General features: G+C 38.1%; 1 protein-coding gene across 1 annotated transcript in view; it reads right to left on the reverse strand.

Moving 5' to 3' along the window:
- Positions 1 to 22,805, reverse strand: part of csmd2 (CUB and Sushi multiple domains 2) — a 340,353-nt gene that overhangs the window by 109,201 nt on the left and 208,347 nt on the right. The window contains exons 18-26 of the mRNA XM_028460920.1: positions 21,954 to 22,141; positions 20,717 to 20,905; positions 20,042 to 20,158; positions 18,870 to 19,085; positions 17,267 to 17,455; positions 15,180 to 15,349; positions 14,410 to 14,566; positions 14,109 to 14,300; positions 7,374 to 7,500 (exon numbers count right to left, since the gene is read on the reverse strand). Coding sequence (XP_028316721.1) covers positions 7,374 to 7,500; positions 14,109 to 14,300; positions 14,410 to 14,566; positions 15,180 to 15,349; positions 17,267 to 17,455; positions 18,870 to 19,085; positions 20,042 to 20,158; positions 20,717 to 20,905; positions 21,954 to 22,141 — 1,545 coding nt within the window. The remainder of the gene's footprint in view (positions 1 to 7,373; positions 7,501 to 14,108; positions 14,301 to 14,409; positions 14,567 to 15,179; positions 15,350 to 17,266; positions 17,456 to 18,869; positions 19,086 to 20,041; positions 20,159 to 20,716; positions 20,906 to 21,953; positions 22,142 to 22,805) is intronic.

Here is a 22,805-nt window from a genome sequence, read left to right on the forward strand (position 1 = left end):
GCGAGGAGATGAGGGGAGAAAAGAGGAATGGGAGAGATTTCTCAGGTCTCTGCATTAACTATTTTGTATTCATATGAGAGAGAGAGAGAAAGAAATAGCGAGTACGGAGATGCTCTCATATGAATACAAAACAGAGTTGCTGCAATCAAAACTCCTGTGGGGAGTCTTCAGAGTAGGTGGATGTGTGCATGATAAATAAGTAAGGATGTGGGAGTGGGTATGGATGTGTGCATGAAACAGAAGAAAGAAAAGAACACAGTTTACTCTATTAAACCAATAGAAGTCATCTATGTAGAGACACAAACGCATTAAATAGGATTATCATCACACACAGTAGAAACATGTTACGATGGAGTGTTACGATTCATCCATGAAAGCAACAAATCGATTTATATTCCTATGATCAAACTACAGCGGCGGTAGCTTTAGCTTGTTAGCGTTAGCTCTTTAGAAGCCTTGCCATCAAGTTAAAAGAAAAAGTAGCAGGTTTAACTACTACTCATTTAATCTGAACAAATCTTGGTTGCACTTCATTTTTCATATCAATATTGTCTTGTTTTTATTTTGGAAAAACAAGCAAAAGAGTCAGATAAAACTAATATGTGTATCTATTGAAAAGGTATCGCGTATTGAAAATGAGAGCAGAAAAGTTCACATCCTGTTAATTTAAACTGAAGTGTTGACTTTATTCAAATAAAATGTGAATACATTTTGCCATTAAATGTTGTTTTATTGTGTGTTCATGTCAATTAATTTATAGACAATTCCCTTACAAGAAACGATAATCTAGGAAAGCTGACCTGCACTGTCCAGTATCCAGGGGTATATTTCAGACACACTGGGTAACGTTATTATTTATGATAGATTTCTGAATTTTCGATCAAATATTGTCCATGAATCGAATCAGCAACAACAAATCATGACTAGAAGCAATTTGTTGCTAAAAAAAAAATCACAATTTTGGGTGCCACGATTAAAATTTACCTGATTTTCAGCAATATATATATTTAAAATACTGGCTCTGCACTCAGTAATAATGTATTTATTCTGTTTAGCCTATGGTACATTATAAATTAGTGTGTTAATTATTTTTTTTTTATTATAATTTTTTTGTATATATCTTATTTAAAGCTTCATTTTGCACTGTAAACTGTACAGATATTGTTTGTTTAAAAACAGATTTTTCACTCTAATATAATAAATAGTTAGGGCCCGAGCACAACGGTGCGTAGGACCATATTGTAATGCACCTCGTTTTTATTATTAATGTTATTATTATTATTGTTATTATTATTATTGTTATTATTATTATTATTATTATTAGGGCCCGAGCACAACGGTGTGTAGGACCCTATTGTAATGCACCTCGTTTTTAGTATCATTTTATTTATGGCAAAATGATCGCATTTTTGAGGGCCTAAACACATTAAAAAAACTCATGAAAATTTACTGGTGAACATTTTGATATTTTGGGGGAATTACACATGTGAATGGCAAAATGACTCAATAGCTCCCCCGCAAAAATTGTATTGGCTCCCAGCTTGGACTGATGACATCATCACTGTAGAACTTCTGCAAAATCATATACAGTGGGGCAAAAAAGTATTTAGTCAGCCACCAATTGTGCAAATTCTCCCACTTAAAATGATGACAGAAGTCTGTAATTTTCATCATAGGTACACTTCAACTGTGAGAGACAGAATGTAAAAAAAAAATCCAGGAATTCACATTGTAGGATTTTTAAAGAATTTATTTGTAAATTATGGTGGAAAATAAGTATTTGGTCAATAACAAAAATTCAACTCAATACTTTGTAATATAACCTTTGTTGGCAATAACAGAGGTCAAACGATTACTATAGGTCTTTACCAGGTTTGCACACACAGTAGCTGGTATTTTGGCCCATTCCTCCATGCAGATCTTCGAGAGCAGTGATGTTTTGGGGCTGTCGCCGAGCAACACGAACTTTCAACTCCCTCCACAGATTTTCTATGGGGTTGAGGTCTGGAGACTGGCTAGGCCACTCCAGGACTTTCAAATGCTTCTTACGGAGCCACTCCTTCGTTGCCCGGGCGGTGTGTTTGGGATCATTGTCATGCTGGAAGACCCAGCCACGTTTCATCTTCAAAGCTCTCACTGATGGAAGGAGGTTTTGGCTCAAAATCTCACGATACATGGCCCCATTCATTCTTTCCTTAACACGGATCAGTCGTCCTGTCCCCTTAGCAGAAAAACAGCCCCAAAGCATGATGTTTCCACCCCCATGCTTCACAGTAGGTATGGTATTCTTGGGATGCAACTCAGTATTCTTCTTCCTCCAAACACAACGAGTTGAGTTTATACCAAAAAGTTCTATTTTGGTTTCATCTGACCACATGACATTCTCCCAATCCTCTGCTGTATCATCCATGTGCTCTCTGGCAAACTTCAGACGAGCCTGGACATGCACTGGCTTAAGCAGGGGGACACGTCTGGCACTGCAGGATTTGATTCCCTGTCGGCGTAGTGTGTTACTGATGGTAACCTTTGTTACTTTGGTCCCAGCTCTCTGCAGGTCATTCACCAGGTCCCCCCGTGTGGTTCTGGGATTTTTGCTCACCGTTCTCATGATCATTTTGACCCCACGGGATGAGATCTTGTGTGGAGCCCCAGATCGAGGGAGATTATCAGTGGTCTTGTATGTCTTCCATTTTCTGATAATTGCTCCCACAGTTGATTTTTTCACACCAAGCTGCTTTCCTATTGTAGATTCACTCTTCCCAGTCTGGTGCAGGTCTACAATTCTTTTCCTGGTGTCCTTCGACAGCTCTTTGGTCTTGGCCATAGTGGAGTTTGGAGTCTGACTGTTTGAGGTTGTGGACAGGTGTCTTTTATACAGATAACGAGTTCAAACAGGTGCCATTAATACAGGTAACGAGTGGAGGACAGAAGAGCTTCTTAAAGAAGAAGTTACAGGTCTGTGAGAGCCAGAGATCTTTCTTGTTTGAAGTGACCAAATACTTATTTTCCACCATAATTTACAAATAAATTCTTTAAAATTCCTACAATGTGAATTCCTGGATTTTTTTTTCACATTCTGTCTCTCACTGTTGAAGTGTACCTATGATGAAAATTACAGACCTCTGTCATCATTTTAAGTGGGAGAACTTGCACAATTGGTGGCTGACTAAATACTTTTTTGCCCCACTGTATATATATATATATATATATATATATATATATATATATAAAGTTATTTTTTCTGTTTTGTTGTCATTTTGTGTGTTTCAGGAGTTATTTTGTATATTTTTGTGCATTTCTGTTGTTGTTTTGTATACTTTTTGTATAAATATTGTTTAGTTTTTGTGTTACTTTCCTCATTTAGTACATTTGTATTATAAATACCTCATGTGTGGTGGGAAGTGTGTGTGTGTGCGACTCTCTCTCTCCACCTGCAGTGACGGTGGCTGGATGCACACACTGGGACTATGTGCAAGCTGCTATAAAAAGTTTAGTAATAGCCAAAATGATGCATGCGCAGTATTTGCTGGCTCGGGTTAACACTCGGCTGTAGTGCACAAACATGACTACGGTGTGCAGTGACGTGGCTGTAGTGCGCCACGTGACTAAAGGCTCCAGCAAAGGATGACTTTTTTTTATGAAATTATTCATTAAATGGATTATTTCAGTCCAGACAAATCCCACGTCGCACAGCTTTGAACGAAGTATGAGCTCTGTCCCTGAACATTAGAGATAACTGAGGCACAGACACACACACATAAACACACACACAGAGCTTCCTTGCATTAATAGAGACATAGTGTATTTTGTATCGCAGGTTCTTCAGGAATTTGCCTGAGCTCAGTGTACAAAAAGAACCTGTCCCACCTTGCCTAATTTACCTCTCTGCATGTTGTCTGAGTAGATTCATCTCTGCTGTCCCAAAGCATGCACATCTGACATCTCATGGTCTCCCGTGATTCCCGGGATAGGTTCATTAGTCCCTCCTCTGTGAGCCCAATGCATTCCTCTGCATGGTATGCTTCATATCCAAGCCTTTGATCATACGCATGCAATTCATTATTAAGAGAAATTTGCAATGCATTAACATTAAGAATCCTTGTATATCAAATTAATTGGCACACGAATCAAACTAAGGTGGGTTTTCGTGAAACTAGAAGTTGTTGAGAGTGGCAGAGGACTTGGTAATAGCCACTGACTGTTCTGCCAATAGAATTTCTAAGAGGTAAGTGTATGTGACGTGAAAACACATGCATAAGGAGGTCATTGTTAAATAAGATTTAGGCCGTTTCACTGATGTTACCACATCGGCTACTGCTCCAGATATGAAAAGAGTGAACAGAGCCACATTATGAAGCCCATCACGGTTGAAATGTGATCAGTGTATACAATTGGATGATGATTTCAGCCGACACCATGTCCACTGCACTGGGAACACTATTCAGAAACATAATGCACCATTTATTCTTATTTACTTGTTTGTTTCAACTTTCCAACAGGTGTCAGTTAGAATCACACAATATACAAAGAACAGAAATTGTTTCACACAATCGCTGAACAGGAATTCAAAAATTATGTCATTGAAATTCTCCAAAAACAAATAAATAAGCACACAAACTTGATTTCCCGACCGCTCTATAGGCTCTATATCCGAGGCTATACCAAAATGACTTGGCAGAAAAAAGAATACACTCAAGACACCAGTGCACAGTAACAATTCCAGTCACACCTGTTTTTACTTCCAAATCCACATTAAACATATCTAATGAAGTCAAAATACATGTTTTCCAACTTGGAGAGGGACCAAGAGTACTTGGAGGAAGTCAGAGTTTATAAAAAAAAAATCACTGATGGAATAACTTGCTTTATATGAACGTTACACAATACAATTCACTGTGTTCTATTAAGCAAAATATTGGGAAAAAAAAATGTTAAAAAAAAAACATGAAATAGAGGAAAATATACACTTAATACATCAAACCCTCATAAACAGCCGTGCCTAAAATCGAATAAAAAAAATGTTTTCTGGACAAAGAGTAGTTTGAAACTTTGAGGGGATTCACCAACAAAAAACTAGTAATCATCTTTGGGAGAGCAACAGAAAAGCCACACTAACAATTTGTAAATCAGCCATGCACGCAAGACGACAATTCTACCTGTCCGTGTTTAATAAAATTCATACATTTGCTAAGAAACACTTCGTTGCTCTGTAAGATTTGTAGCCGGGGAGAAAATACTGCCAAGCGCATGTTGACACTCGCTCATGAGCAAGCTTTATATAAATTATATAGTTTTATTTACTTTGATTAAAGAGAAATTAAACAAAAAAACATGAATCAAACTTTTGTAAATAATTTGTTTTGAAGTTAACCAAAAGTTTAGTCAGTAGCACAACGGTGGCTTTCCGAAAATCTCCGAGATGTCGACAATTTCATGCGTTTCCGTGAGTTTTATGAATCAAATGACCACATGTTGATATTCTACTTGGTCACAACTGAGAGATTTAGCCTCAGTGTGCTTCAGGTTTTTGTCGTAGGTTCGAAATGCATCTTGGGAAATTTGGAAGTATACTTCAGTGGGAACACTTATCATCCTAACCACACTTATAGTATATAGCAGACATTAGTTTCTATAGCCAATATCTTTACCTGTCAAAAAAATATAATCTCAAGCAGCTTTAAACTTAAATGGACCATGTAATTAAAGCACACATTTTCACTTACCCCCTTCGCACATACTCAAATACAAATATGAACACATATTTCCCTCAAATTACATGTTCTATTATAATGTAGCCCTAAGACTTTTGCATAAACGCATTCACGCACACACAGCTTCAGCTGCACTCTCCATTGTGCCTTGAGTTCGTTCCCTGCAAGTGTACTATACTGTACTGTATTACAAGATTACTACAGTAGTTTACATTTCAGGTCTGTGAAAGCACATACAGCACACAAACAAAGGTGTGCTATTCTGAACATGTGTGACACTCTCGCTTGTGGCTTAATAGCCATCGTGTCAGCGGCATAGTGGCGTGTGTAATTGACAGTGCTTTTAACATGTTTAAAGTCCTCAGTGGCTTAATGGATTCATAATAAAGCCATCACACAAAAGGCCTGTCATGAAATTCACACTGTAATACTGCTCAAAATATGACAATTAGAGGATAACTTTCTGACTCCAAGGTAAGCAGAAAGGAAAAAACAAGCAGAAATAAAAATAAATAAATAACGCGTTAATTGCGAGTAATTAATTACAGGAAAAAATAAGGCGCTAAAAAATAATATTGTTAATCGCTTTTTTTGTTAGTACTCCAAATAGAGTTTCGGGTATACCCATCATACTACTGATGCACAGACTACAATAACAAGACGTGAGACTACCGAGCTCATCACCTTCTATAACCAAGGTCAACGCATTTAGCTGGGAGTGTATTGGCTCTTATGACATCATCACTGTGTGGATTCTCTGTTGATTCTAGCATTGTCTCCATGGAGACAAGTTCAGGTTCAGGGTCATCTTCATAGGTGGTCACGTTCATAGGGGGTCACATTCATAGGGGGTCAATGGGCTCCGCAAAATCTGGGGGCCGAGTCGCGCGGGAAGGCTTGGCCCCCTTTCATAACTGTGCGCAGTTCTAGTTATATTATTTGGAGATTGACAAAAGTTCACATCAATATGACAGGTAGTCATTGGGACTAGTCTCAAATACTAGGTCTGCATCTGTTCAAGTCTGTTAAAAACAATAATGACTTTATAAAGACACTTTGTTATACATCAGTGTTTTGATCTGCCACAATAATGTGATTTAAATGAAAATACCTCAAGTTGAGGGCGTTTCTCAGCAATTTTTAGGTGGGATTAAAAAAAGATTCATTAGATTAATTAATTACAGAGCATAATTCATTAATCGCAAACATTTTTTAATCTCTTGACAAGACTGACTTTATCACTCGACCAAATCAAACAACTGGGGGAAATCTCTATAGCTAGAATAGTGCCTGACAATAAACAAACAGCAAACCAAATAACTTCCCGACAGATACAAACTGCAGGATTTAGCTGCTACAATTTAATCCAATTCACAAAGTTGAACTTAAAACCTTTTGTTGTGATGGGGAGCAGCTCTGCGGTGGCGTTTTCTTTCACCTATAGTTCTAACACAGCCAAGAGCCGCTCACTGAAGATTGATTACTTGGCAGTCAGTGAAAGTGATGAATGTCACGGTAAAATCATGCAAGGCTTAAGTGCAAGAAGGCCTACATTGAGCGATAGTAGATTAAATGAACCCAAACATAACAACAAAGTTAGCGCAACACAAAGGAAGAACACACAAAAAAAAGAAAAAAATGAGTCAAGACTGCAGCTCAAACCTGATAGTGCTTCCAGGGGCCGCCTCAAGGGTCCACACACAGTGCAGGTTGTGCTCATAAGGCGCCGGGTAGCCTGGGGACAGGATACGGCCAGAGGGCTCATCTTTGATGGTCCCACCACACTCGGCTGGAAGAATGATAATTGAAAAAAAAAAAGTGATTCATGAGTGTGAATAAAACCAAATTTGATTGGCAGTCACAACAAACTTTTGCCCTACTTTCAGTAAAGTACCTCTCATCTTTTACCCCCCGTTCTTATCATTATTAATAATTGGCAGAGCAGTCAAATACTTGAACGTGATGTAGTACATAATGTCCTCTGCGAATTGATGGATATAACGAGATAGATATTCTTCTTGGAAATCATCAATAAATCACCTCAGCATGACTTGATAATGTTGACACTGAAAGCAAATGAGAAAGTTGACTCAATGCAACAAACACATGCAGAGTTACATTTAAAAGTGAGTTTGTAAAAAAAAATATATTTATTGTATTTCATTTAATCCAATAAAATCATTGTGTGGGACTCATGTCCTCAAGAAAAAAAAAGGTGTAAAAGGTTCAAATTGCTTCTTTCAAGTTTATTTTATTTTCATATAAACACAGTTTGTTCACATTTCTGCACATTACAATGTAGTACGTTGAGTCCTGCAAACGGGTGCATAATGGTTTCGTTTTGTTTTTCTTTTTTACTTTATTCTGCATTGTAAAGTAAAGTTAAAATGTCAACAAGTGAATCACTGCCTTCCTTGTCTGGCAAAGAAAAACAAAAAAAATCTGTTTAAGGGACTCCACATCCCACAATGCAATGCGCAGAAATGTCAATTAGAGTTTTGTGTAGATAAAAACAAACTTCCAAGCAGTAATTTCAGATTTTTACATTTTTTTTTTGAGCAAATGATCTTTGATTTATTGATCTATGAGGCCTACACTATGGGTTTAGAAAAACAAATCTTGTGGGTAGGAGCTTTAAGTCGCTTCAGCACAATGACTGATGATAGGTGGATTATAATTTAATTTAAAAAAATAATAATAAGTATAAGTATATCAATAATTTATAATTATAATTGTTTTAGAGTTAATTTGTTTTGCAGAAATTATGTTCTTGGCATCGTGTGCTTAATCAATGACTAAACCTGGCAAAACCATTTCACATCATTAAAACTTCAGTCTACTTTTCATCAATACAAATCTAAACTCTTTTAACACCTTCCAATAATGAATTGCTATCAAAACCACTCTTTGACTAGAAAGCAATTTCCAAGCCTCTTTCAATTACCACTTCTTCTGAATGGCAAAGAGAAAAATCTTCCCACACAACATTACATTTAAAATGTTTTTTTTGTTTTTTCTCTCTCTCTAGATTTTGAGGCAATTTGAACTGACAAAGAAAAGGTTTTGGTTTTCTTGATTTTGTTTCTCTACCCCTGAAACAAAGGGAAAAAACCTCTACTCCTTTTAATGTAAGGAAAATAGGGATTTGGGATACTGATGACAATGGTGATAAACACTGTGAAATCCATCTGTGATTGAGTCTGAGCTAAGTTACTCTAAGCACAAACTCAAAGTGGCAAATGGAAAATTACAGGTAAAAGAAAACAGATTTACGAACAACCTTCAATGGAAACGCGTTCAAAGCGCATTTAGAAATATCTTTTATTTTGCTAAAATCTGTAATGGAAACCCAGCTCGAGACGACTTTGGTTATGACAGAATAATAATTTGTTTAAATCAGGGTTATTACACAAAAAGAACATAACTAACTCATTGCTCTTATTTGTTTTATTGAAAAGACGTCACCGTTTCATTGAGAGAAAGGAAAGGGTGGTGATCTGTGACAGGGAGACAAAGCCATCTTTCTCTTCTCGCCTCATGACCTAAGAAACTACACTTCACAACCAACATGGCTCTGTAGCTCCCTCAGCTGCTCCACCCCTTCAATCTCCATCTTGACATCGCTCCTTCTAAAACTATTGCAGACTCTCCTTTTATTCCCATCACACTCAGGGCACTTTCAATGTTGGTTTGTGGAAAATATTTTACGTGTGGGAGATCATAGAAACTATACAACAACCACAATTTCCTTTATTAATCTTGCCTTGTACATCTCTTTCTTGGTATAGGGTATGAATGAAGATACATTGTAATTACAGTGCATTTCTCAAGGTAATTATAACAAGAAAAGAAAGGGGTATGACACTTGAAAGCACTGAGTATGTAACTTTATTAATCTGTTTCTGCACGACAGTGAGGAATGGCTTTGCCTTAATTTAAACAGTCTTTCATTTGCAGACAAAATTAAAAAAAAAAAAAAGAAAGTATATTAAGGATGTCCTGTTCCAATCGGTTGATCAGATCATTGCTGAATTTCTAAAAAGTTCAGGGATCAGAAATCGGTAAAACTATGCCAATCCTCATCCAATCTTTTGCTGAGTCAGATGGTAAAAGTAACTGACATTAACTGTAGAGAAGTGTAGAGAAATGAGCAGAGATAATAAAAGGGAAACTGTTTGACTCACTCAGACAGCAACAAGTTACTTAAAAAAAGCAATGAGAGACGATTGCTTGAAATTGATGCATGCATACAGTTTAATTTGATCTTAAACGCAGAGACTATGTTAGAAAGAATAGAAATGCTTGTGAAGCTTCTGTAAAGTGAGCTTTTGAACTTCTTGAAATGAAAAACCAATCAGTCTGCATACAAGTTTGGAATGGAAAAAAGATCAGCAGTTACTCAAAATTGAACCAGGAGCCATAAATGGTGATTGGGACAGCCTAATATATACACTAGACTAGATCCTCAACTAGAGGTCTAAGAGTTTGAGGAATCTGTGGTGTATCTTAGCTGTTTCTACCACTGCGCACTTCTGGACTGAGGCTTCAAATGTTGTTCCTGGAATCTGTTGTGTGCTACTGCTACCACGGGGACCATGTCACATCTGATCCAGCTCTTGGTACTTTGCCTTTTTTTTCGTGTTCCTTCTTCCTGGCGTTGTGGTCAGATGGTATCTCCACATCTGTGACCACTGCCCTCTGCTGGTGTTTGTAACCACTACTAAGTCCCGTTGGTTAGATAGGAGCTGCTCGTCAGTCAGGAAGCTGAAGTCCCACAGCATCTTAACCCAATTGTTCTCAACCACCTTTGGTAGTGTGTCCCAATGGGATTTTGGGAGCTTCCATACTGGATGCAGATTTTCCTGTACACTATCCCATCAACTTGGCTGTACCTCTCCGTGTAGATGCATCCTGCCTGCATCTGGCACCCTGCCACTATGTGCTGGAACATCTCAGGTTGATGTATTCCTGAAGTTTAAAGGTTTTATATGATGCTCAATAGTCCTCGGCTTTGCACTTTCCGGCAAGTGTATAGTATACCCTTAGGGTGCTGTTCTTGAGGTGGAACTATCCATGCATGGTGATGAGTTATTTTTGCCTTGATATTTGTGGCTTTAATCTCCTACTTTGCCCATCTTATGATCCCAGGTGGGTATCTGATTAGCTGCAGCGCGTACACCTTGGTGGCTTCAAGTCCTGATTACTCAGGATTTGCCTTACTCACTGTAGGTATTTGGTTGTGGTTGATGTCCTTGTGGCTTCCTTGTGATTTTCATTAGCCAGTGGAATGGTAAATGGTAAATGGACTTGATGGAAATGGACCCCACACTAAAGTAGTCTCAAAGCACTTTACAATATCAGCTCATTCACCCATTCATACACCAATGGGACTGAGCTGCCATGCAAGGCGCTGGTCAACCGCTGGGAGCCATTTAGAGTTCAGTGTCTTGCCAAAGGTCACATCGACACAGACCGGTATAGACTGGGATTGAAACCCCAACCTCTGGCTTAGAAGACAACCACCTAGGTACTTGTTGCTATCCATGGTATCTCCAATAATCCCCTCTAGAAGGTTAACTCCCTGGTATGGCTTAGTGAGTTGATGTCTGCTCAGTCTTAGCATACAGCTTGATGTCTCCATGTAGATCATGTGACTGACTGTTACTCCATTTTGGAATTGGTATCCATAGCCAGTCTTCTTCATAATATGACTCAGGAGGTTGAGGCCTGTGCCGAACAGCAGCGGTGACAGTTTGTCTCCCTGGAATATGCTGTGCTTTGATTTAAGTGGCCCTCTAGGGTGGTCCTCTACATTCCAATGTAGTTATTTATATATACAGAACTGTGCTGTTGATCTTGTACGGTTCCAAACTTTCCAGCATTCACGTGCAGCATTAGGTCATAGGCTATGTCCACAAGTAGCTGTTGTTTGGCTCCCCTGACGTTACCGCAAGTTCCTTTCTGTGACTGACAAGTTTAAAACAAGTACTCAAAACATTGTCCCACATTTTTCATCATATTGATTTTATGTTTAAGCTTTTGGTTTTGCATCAATATAAAACTGCAGCTGATGGAGCCAATGTTTTAAAAAGTGTATGCTCCCAAAACCCAGACCAAGAAAACTTTATTTTTTGGTCTGAAACCAGCAAAGACACCTGCACAACACTTTACACAGTTTGCACCGCAGTGGAAAGCAACTCCTACATATTTGGCAATATTTAATAAACATATATTAAAACCCTTGATAAGGCCCCAAATTCAATCCCACAACCTAATTTATCCATGAATGCCTGAACCTGAACTACTGCCACTATTTTCCATACCATTTCAAATAGAAATAGTTCTTCATATACTTCTGGCTGTGAAGCTATAATCACAGTAAAAACAGCATGGGGAGAACAAACACATTGGGGGATATACAGCTTGCTGAATGTTGTTTGTATCCAGACATTACATTACCTGTCATCCTAGCCTGAGAAAGGAGCAGAGCAATATTTTTCTAATCACCTTGGCTGATGTCATTGAGTATACCTGTTTTTGAAAGTTTTTGTTTTTGGCTTTTTACTTTGAGACACCATGACAATGTTGACAGGAAAAAGATTCAAAATTTGCTCTGGCTGTATTGACATGACCATACAGAGGTGTGTATATACTGTAAACTCTAATGTAATAGTTGTAAGGAACATACAACTAGTTGGCTATAGGGTGACAGTTCACATGACCTCTGCACCACCAGCTATCATAAAGGTTCTACTCAATATAGCAGTCATGTTACCATTATCTGAATAAATATGTTGTGCTATCCTACACAAGCAAAAGTTAAAAGGGACATACTGTATAATGCTATTTTTCACCCATCTCCATTTGTTATAAGAACCCCAAAAACATAGTATTTGAGGTTTATTTTCCCAAACTCGCCTGTTTTCTGGAGTTTTAGTACTCTAAAAAGTGACTTACTGACCAATTCTAAAACTAAGCTGTTAGAGTGGGCGTGTCTACAGACAAAGAATCCACACAACAGATGATCACTAGCGATTTTCTTTTGCCACACACTTGTTATTCTTTTCAGCCAAAAAAACTGCACATCACAGTAAAAGACATGGCTATTTAAGCAACTATAGCGGTTGTGAGTCAGGAAAACACTGTTTTGTGACGTGTATGCGCCGCGCAGCAGAAGCAACAGCTTCAACAGCTGTTGCAGCTGCTTCAAACACTTACCGGAGCTGCTACATTGTTTTTTTTTCTTTTTATCTCCTCTAGATATTACAGGAATAGTCCATTCAAGCTAATAGTTCAGCTGTTTGTCCAAGTGCAGCATCGCATTGGGTCACAAACACAGTGTTGCCAGATTCATGGTTCCTGTTGCACAGGTTCTAAAATGTGATTGGGCTGGAAACTGTCCATCTGATCTGGCAAGACTAGAGTTTGTGACATCACAAACTCTGAAAATTTGAAACGGAGCAATTTTCTCTGTGTTGTAAGACTTACACAGACCACAAACAAACGACTGGATGGTTTTATTTCACGTTTTGTGTTCTGGTGGACACTCATATGTTATCCAACAACTGCAAAAAAGAATTTTTCATAATGTGTCCCCTTTAAAAACCTGATGTAAAAGCAAAGACCTGAAAAAAGAGCATATTAGTTGAGATTATGCTCGAAATAGGGTTAGTCCGTCAGCCAGATCACATTTTTTCATGGATTGGTACCACATGAGTGCACCAATGCTGACACAAATACATTCACCACTTTCAGGCATAAAATGGACTTGGCCACTTGGTAGCTAGTATTTGAGCCCAGCATGACGGATCAATTCCCATTGGTAAGGTGGATATGGTGCTCAGGTTTTAAGCAAAGCTGCATTTTTCTGACCTTTTGACCTCTGGTGACCCACTAAATGAGCATATTTGTCACATGTTGACATTTATTTGTAGAACATACAATTCCAAACATTTTGAGTGGTAATTTGTTGGGATCGGTACATTCATTCAAGAGATATCACACTTTGAAAATCCCCCACCCCATAACTTGTGATCTTGAATCTGACCCAGTTTTCCATATATAAGAGTCGATTAATTATGCTACTGTCCCAAGGTTGGCTTCAACGTTTTCTATAGCCTATGGGTGTATGCCCTTCAGGAAAACACAGTGAAATTTTGCTACCCCACGTGGTACCAATATCTGGTCTGGCTCATGGACTAGATTATTTCATTTTTCATTTATTTGTTTTTTTTCGAGGAGGGGCAAGAATCTGAACCACGTTTAGTAAAAATGGGGAAAAAAGAAAAAAAAAATGTGCCTTGCATTAAGAAAATGCTTTAAATAATTTTCTGTTTAATTTTAGTGTTAATGAATCTAGGTCACAGGTTGAGGGTTGTTGAAAATGTGCAAACTTACCAACACAACGTGGAAGTGCACTGTCCCATGCCCTGCGTTCCCCCCTCAGACAGGTGAGCACCTCAGGGCCTTTCAGCGTGTAACCGGGGTCACAGCTGTATGACACGGTGCTGCCTGCAAAATGACCTTTGTCCTCCCGCTTGTAGCCAAACTGTGGCAAACCTGGATCTTCGCATTTCACCAGCTCAAAACCTGGACAACAAAGTCAAATTAAAGAGAATGTGGAAGAGTAGAGAGTAGAGAGTAGAAAACATGAAAAAATAAATGTAAACCTTAGCCAAACAGGGGATTCGTTACTCACTGGTGAAATGCAGCTCAAATCCTTTGCTGGTGTTTTCTGCATTGCTGATGAACTCCAGCCACATGGAGCTGGATGTGGAGTTCAGCGTTGTGTCTAGCAGCTCGTTGCCGGTAAATACTCCCAGTAGACGAGCCTTATTACTGCTACCATCAAAGACCTGTGAGGGAGCAAGAATAAAGGGAATCAGATGCGTTAGTGCAGTCGTTCCCGAACTTTTTACAGTCCCGTATCCCTTCAGACATTTAACCTGAAGCCATGGAAGTCCAGTACATGTTATGTTAATTAAATTTTCCGTTCAGAAAAGGAAATCGAAAAACAAAAAAAATGAGCGGTTATTTGATTTTCATTTTCGAATTTAAAAACTAAAATTGAAAGTCAAGGCAAATTTCTTCATCAGGGTCAAGAAGGGATTAAAAAACACAAATTCAATTTTAATTTCTAAAACAAAAATACCAACAAGATTATTTTATGCTGTAGAGGCCATTTTATCACACTTCTGACAACAGGAGACAAAAATTAGCTACTGTTATAAAGGTTACCATATTCACTTTCTATTGAAGTAATCACATGGTATTTTTGAAAAATAAATTCCACTTTAAAATCCACTCTTTATTTTGAATTTAGAACCCGCTGTTCTACAAATGAAAAAGCATGTGGGTACTTATGATACGAAGAGGGGGTACACATGATTTGACAAAAATGCAAAGGGGGTACACAGGACAAAACAACAACTGGAAACCACTGTGATAGAACTTAGACCGCAATCTCACTTTGACCAGGTCGTCCTCCTCCAGTCTAAAGTCCCGAGCCCGGAGCTGAATGCCTTTCCCAGGCTGCGTCTGAATGGAGTAGATGCATTCATGGCTGTTGCCATAGTAACCGGGGTAGTTGGGTGAGAGCAGCACCCCTTGCATGCCAGTCACGGAGGAGCCACATTCAGCTAGAGAAGAAGAGAGAGCGAGCGAGAGCAGAGGGAGAAGAGGAGAGACAGAGAAGGTGGTGGGTTTGGGTTGGAGAGAGAGAGAAGACATGTCAATCGCTACATGCTGGAAACTCACGGTTGTATTGGTTCATGCACTGAGAGATGGAAGAGGAGAGGAGGACAGGAATATGATCACTGACTACACCCAGATGCTGAGTGGCACATTATCATAATCACACTGCAGTGTGAATAGATTAACAGTCATTTCAGCAGGATAGAAAATTGCTTTTCTGAGTCATATTGGAGCTAAAGAAGAAGAAAAAGAAAGAAAAAGAAAAGTGGGGGCAAAGTTTTCCATTAAGAAAAAAGCTCACAATTGTCCACAACACCAAAAAAAGAATATAATACTAAAATGGGACTGATTTTAACACATATATGAAAATTTTAAAATGTGTCATTTCTCAACCACCCAAATTTGCCTGGAAGCAAGAGAGATAATTTAAAAAAAAGAAACTACAAACTTTGTCCCATAAAGCTATTTATAGCATGTTTATAAAGCAACACCAGAGGAACATTTATATAAACAGACAAATCCTAAAATATAGGAACATTTTTAATGATTCACAACTTCTTTAGGGGTTTAAAATAATCTCTACACCAAATGTTCCTTTTAAATTTATCCATGGACTAATGCAGTGTCGGCATCATGGGGGGGCATTTGCGGGCAGTGCCCCCCCAGCTAACCTACTGTGCCCCCTCCCACTCTTCCCACTACAGGGGGAGCTGTTTATTAATCAAAGGTATCTGATTGGCTATCGCAACTGACTGTGTCCATTCACTGACAGCGGACGGGAGTCTGCTCCATAGATATAATATACTGTGGTGTAATTGTTTTACATTTGTGCTATTGAACGTACCCTAGAGCTGTTATGTTCAGCCAATACAATGTGTATATGTCTATGGCCTGCTCTGTTGAGTCATGTGACGTCACTCACATTGCTGCATCGCGGCAAAGCGAGAGCGCTAAATTCTGATGGAGGGCAAGAAGTGAAGCTTGAGAATCTTCCCTCTGGCTTTTGTGCCCCCCGCAGTTTTGTTAATACCCATAATTTAATAATTCTTTGGTGTATTTTTTTGTTTTGATTTAAGACAAAGATGAAAACAATCCATTATCGTAAGAGATGCTAACTGAAAGCTAACACAAGAAAACGTTAAGTTTTATAGGTTTATTTATTTCAGGCTCAGTGAATGTGATTCATTGTATTTGAGAAAAACTGTCGGTCAATTAAATCGTAATTGAATTGTAATTGAACATGGACAATGTTCTGAAAGTGATGCAACTGAAAAGTCTTTACAATATATATATATATATTTTTTTTTTTTTTTTTTTTTTTTTTTGCCAATTCTGACATTAAAATGTAGAGAAAATAACTTTTTTTTTTTACTTTAATGTGCTCTTTACTCATATTCAACCCTTTTTTAAATGTTTAAACTGCAGCTGCTAAGCTTATTATTCAACATAGTGTCAATGCACTGACCTTCACTCTGCAGTTTCACCTTTCACGTTTTCGAGACAAAATTTCAACCAAATTGCATAGTTTTTGTGTTTCAATGTCATCCACTTTTACCACTGCTTGGATATCTAATTTGGAAACCATCTCTGTGAGTCATTAAAGACGTTTCTGGGAAGCAATCCAATGAAGAGACAAAAATGTGGGCGCGAAAAGAGATAATTATGAGGAGAATTGAAAAGAAAGTGTCTCATTTCCTAATATGACCGACAGTTTTGTGCGTTCTTTGACATGAGGGTGGGTGTTTGCGGAGAGGCTGGTGCACTGCTATGACGGTGAGAGAGGAGGATGATGAACTGGAAGATGAGGAAAGGGGGGGGTGGGGGGTGTTGACGAAAGCCAAAAAAAGCATGTGATCACCTACCAACACACCTTGGCAGAGGGGTGCTCCACACTCGCCTTCTGCCCCCTAAGCACACCACTCTGGCTGGACCCTCCAGGCGGTACCCTGGGAAACAGGAGAAGATGAGGCCGTCCCCCACGCCGTACTGCAGCCCTTTTCTGGTGCTGTACGGTGGAATTCCTGGATCCTCGCATGGCTCTAAATCGTACTCTGGAAAAAAGCAAAGAAAATCTGTAAATAATCAAAGAAAGACCACGAAGAGTATGTTTTTATCTGTTTGGCTAGAGTGTGACACACATACATGTGTGGGAAATGTTGTGAATCCCACAAAACAAAGCCCCCAAAAATTGTAGTTCAAGAAGTTGGAAAGAATATGAAACCCAATAAAAGTACAGAAAATGATGATACAAATACTAAAATAAATACACAGTGACTCATAAAACTACGGTGGCTGAGAAGTGCAAAACACATCTACAAATTATTGCAACACTTTTACAAATTTACAATTTTGAAGACAAATATACATAAAACAATGCAAATAGCAAAACACTTTTTTTTACAAATGTTGAGATAGATTTACAAAAGCAAATTCTTTCCATATTTGTTAATTCGTTTTGACCTTTTTCAAAAGTGTTGCAGTAATTTGTAAATGTGTTCATTTGTACTTCTCAGCCACCGTATAAAACACATAAAATGACAAAAAAGGACAGCTTTAAAACAAACAAACAAACAAAAAAAAAAAAAAACAGAATGACTACAAAAACAAAGTAACAAGACAAATACAAAACGATTCCAAAGACACACAAAATGGTAATAAAATTACACAAATTGACAGATGAATACACAAGACAACCAAAAAAACAAATTAAAAAAATACCAAAAACGACTCCAAATTGACAGGCACAAATTGACAATACAATTTAAGAAAATTACATAGAAAATACACAAAATGACAAGGACAAAATCATAACAAAAACACAAATAATGAGTGGAAAAACACACACATTGACAATACAAAGTCCCAAAAAGACAAAATTCCACAGTAAAATACAGTAAAAATACATACATTTAAATCAAAACACTCAACAAAAACATGACAAAACCACACAAAAAGACAACAAACAACAAAACATTTGTTCTTTCCTCAATTAATGCTCAGTTTGGTCAATATTCTAAATGCTGACATGAATATTGATAATGTGGTCCATGGAACAGGCAATCACATGTTTGTTGCCTTCACTGTGATTAAAGTTGCCCATTTCTATTATAGGCTTTTGCAAATGAGTAACAATAGAAATAGTTTATTTCTGTTGCTTAATTCACATTAAATAAGGTACTGTATGTGTATGTGTGTATGTAAAACATGTTTAATTTGAAATAATTTCATTGTGCTTTTTTTTGAAGGAGACATATCTATCGGCGAAAGTTGGTGATCTTTAACTTTGTAGAAAAAGTGCAAACATATTTACTACTGATTTTAAACAACAAAATAAATATTGAAGAAAAAAGTAAAAAAAAAAAAATGCTGTTCATCATCATGTATGCACATTTTACAATTAACCCCATCTGTCAAAAGACTCAGAGTGTCCTCTATACACAAAAAAAATGCCAAGTATTCTCTTACCGGAGAATGTGATATTAAATCCCTCGTAGGACACTGAAAAGTCTGACAGGAAGCGGATCTGTGCTGTGTAATTTCCAAACAAGCCTGCGCTTAGAGGCGGAGGCAGCGTGGAGCCTGTCAATCTCCACAGAGGCTGAGAGAAGCTGCCATTCTCCGTCACCAGCAAGTGGTCATGAGGGCTCTCAAGGTGAAAGGTGTGGAAGGTAAACTGGACACCTGAATGAAAAGGGAGAAACAATGGGCTTTTAAAACCACAAAAAGTGGACCTGGTGCATGACTGTATTGTACTGCAGTCTTTCAGGGCTCGTGAACGCCAGTGGTTTTAGTTTCATCAAACATGTTTCTGTTTGATTCTTTTCATTGTGGCTCAGTGGGCCTTTTACACCAGGACAGGTCAAGTTTCTAAAAATAAAGTTAAGTGTAGAATGATCCGTTGCTCGTGCATGGATATCAAAGGGATCCTCCATTGTTTTTACAATTAATAAAATGAATATGGTGTAAAATAATGTGTTTTGTTAGGCACATATCCTCTAATAAGGACATTTCAAAGGTTTTAGGCCACATTTGTAAAAACAGTGAAGGATCCCTTTAATACCGTCGACTTGAAATATGTTCAGGCTTAAAGAGACATTGGCTTAATTTGGGTCGGACGTGTTCGGGCCGTGCTCTCTCGGCCCGGACACTGTGCGCATCCTCCACTTTGTAACCCATAATCATCGTCCAATATCTGTGTGGCATGTCCATACCAGTCCCAATATTACTGCAGGTCTAACATAATACCTCATTTAAATATGAAAAGTGCGTCTTGAAATCAGTCTTTTGAATAAAATGTGATTTCTTGTCTATACAGTGCCAGTGAGTTCTTATTAGTGGAAGATCTATACCAAGCATGACTGACTAACTACATTCATCACAACCTTCACCAATTCAACAAATAACTTTTGGCTTTAGAGTAAAACAGTAACAAAGATTAAAAAAACAAACAGAAAAAAAAACGCAACTTTAGCTATACTTTACTAAATTTGGCCTTGCAGAAAGTGGTAAATTCAAAAATTTTCCGCGTCAGTGGAGCTCGCTCCCGTGCCATGCGATCCCTTTATGCTGTGAAAAAATCCTGGTGAGAACCCTGGTTAGTATAAGTCAGGGGAATAAAATCATGTATCATCGCTAACCTTTGCCATGGGAGGTCTCGATTATCCACGTGCAGTTCAAGTTGTGTGGATAAAAGTCAGGGAAGCCAGGAGACAAGATTGTGCCAAAGTTGCCGTGGATGTAGCCTCCACATAATGCTGGAGACGTGAGGAATGGAACCAGTAAATGAAGGAGAGACGTCACCAGAAAGAGAGGAGGCAAAATTTAGCAATAGCGTTCAGAGAAACATTAAAAATGTAGAGATAGAAAGCAAATGTACACTGTAGCAAAAGCACTGTATAAGAAATGCCCTTCAAGGTAGCATATAAATGACATTTATTAAGTACCAGTGCAATTACACAATGGGCTGAGATCAATACTGTCCTTTACTTTAAGAGCATTAATAAATGCTTTAAAGGCAAACCATTCTCCTAAAACTCTTCTGATGAACCAAAACAGAAACTTAAATCTCAGACAAAAGTCACTGAAACAAATGTCGACAGTTTGCTGTATATGGCTTTTTGTAACAAGACTGGCATTTTTTTTTTTTTGCTCTTTCAAATCTGATGCAACATGAAGTAAAGAGCTCAAAACTGTTTCTCATGTTTTATCTGTGAAAACAAGCAACAGTGACTTCAGATTCAATCCCGTTTATTTGAAAGGAGAAACCTGGCAGGCGACGCATTTCATTTCTAGGTCAATAATATGGATTGTACCATCGCAGCTCGGCAGGGGGCGACTCCACTGGAAATTGGGCTCGCATTCGAGAGCCTCAGCATCACTGAGCGTGTAGCCGGCCTCACAGCTGAACGTCACCAAAGCTCCCACGTAGAAGTCGTTGCCGTGGCGCTGCCCATTGACGGGTATGCCTGGATCCACACAGTGATCGGACTGCAGCTGCAGAGCTTCAGGAGGAAAAGGAGATGGAAAACACAGGATTGAACCACTCTTAAAACAAAAAATGCCACCAAAATAACAGTAGTCATCAAGCAGAGTCTGGTCAATAGATAACAAGAGTTTTCCACAAAAGTACACCTTTATATTTAAGCAAAAACAAATATACAGATGTATAAACTCGCTCCCACGCACGTCACATCTGTCCTGCGTGCTGTGAGTGGAATACTTTTCCCGCTACCCCTGAACTTCGTTTTTTGTACGTTTCAATTCACGGAGATGTACGACATCCTACTAGGAATGCAAAAAGGCACAACATTTCCTCTAAATGAGAACTTAAGCTGAGGAACTTTGGGAATAATCAAATATATAAACTTTTCATAGGAAATATTTGTTGGCAGTAACTGAAAATTGGCAGTGCATTTAAATAACTACATCATATCCATCATAAATAATAGTATCCATGCAAAATATTACAATGACAAAACATAACATTTTACTATATTTTATATTTATTACATTTTATATTATTTTTTTTTTCTATTCATATTTCTGCCTCTGTTATTGTATTGTTTGTTTTATCTTCATTGCACTATTTTTTTTCGGGGGTCTTTTAGGTTTTTCTGAGTGTTGCCTTCTGTTGTCTTTTTTATTGCACTTTATCTGAGCTGAGCTTTCATGACAGTAAATTTCCCCACGGCGAGATCAATAAAGATACTCTACTCTACTCTATATCAACCAGGGTTGCAATTTTGGAAAGGTTTCATGGGAGTTAACACAAAAAAACAAAAAACAAAAAATGGGGTTATATACAAAATTAAATGTAGGCCTTTAACAGGGATATTAAATATAGCATTATCTAAAATATCAACATTATTTATTCAAAATTAATTACAATTTCCTGTAAATTCCACATAATTTCCATGAAAAGTTCATTTTTTTGAATATTCCCAAAATTCCCTAGCTTAAGTTCCCATTGAAATTTATCAGGATTTTGTTTACCCTTTGCAACCCTATACTTTCTACCACAAAAATAAAGTTGTTCCCCGCAGCCCTTACTTTCATAACGTATGCGGAAGCCGATGTCTGAATGGCTCTTGTCCGTAGAGAAAAGCATGTAGAGAAAGTTGGAGGTGCTGATGAGGAACTGGGGAACCTGGGTGCCTTGGTAGCTTCCAATAAGTGGAGAAGAAGGAAAACGTCCATCTCGCACCTCGAGGATGTCGTAGTTGACCTCTGTGCGAAACCTGAAGAAACAAAATCGAACAATTGTTTTTGGAAATGAATATTTTCCAAACGAAATATCATTTATAAATAGAATTGTGCGTTCTCTTATGCAATCTCCTCTAACCTCTTGACGTGCTTACTAAGAGGCAATGCTACGAGCTGAAGTAGGTAATGGGCAACTCTGGCCCTGCAGGGCCCCCCTGCTTTGCATGCTTTAGCTATTTTCCCTGCTCTAAAATATTTGATTAAAAGTCAGTGGCTCATTACCAAGCCTTCTGTGGTGCTGCATAACGTCGCAAAGGGTTTGAGATGGGCTTATTGAAGCGTGGAGACATAAAACACGCAAAAAAAAGGGGGACCTACAGTACAGCAGCTTCCCTGTTAATAACTGTAATACATGTGCAGCTTACGTCTTGTGTGTTAAATATCCTTTTAACATCTGCCTGTGTGTTACAGTGTTTTTAGCACCAGTCATCCTAGTATATTATCAAACATAAATACATTGTCCAGCTAAAGACAACAACAGTGTGTGAACATATAATAATGTCACATAAGAAAAATAGCAACGACCTTCTTATTTGTGATTTTTAAAAGTGGCAGGCAGAAGAAAAAACCCAGAATTTGAGGAAAATTAGCTTTTTTTTTTAACATGTGCCATATTTTCATTGCACAGCTGTGTTGACC

The sequence above is a fragment of the Gouania willdenowi genome, chromosome 11, assembly GCF_900634775.1.
Source record: "Gouania willdenowi chromosome 11, fGouWil2.1, whole genome shotgun sequence".
Classification (NCBI taxonomy): domain Eukaryota; kingdom Metazoa; phylum Chordata; class Actinopteri; order Blenniiformes; family Gobiesocidae; genus Gouania; species Gouania willdenowi.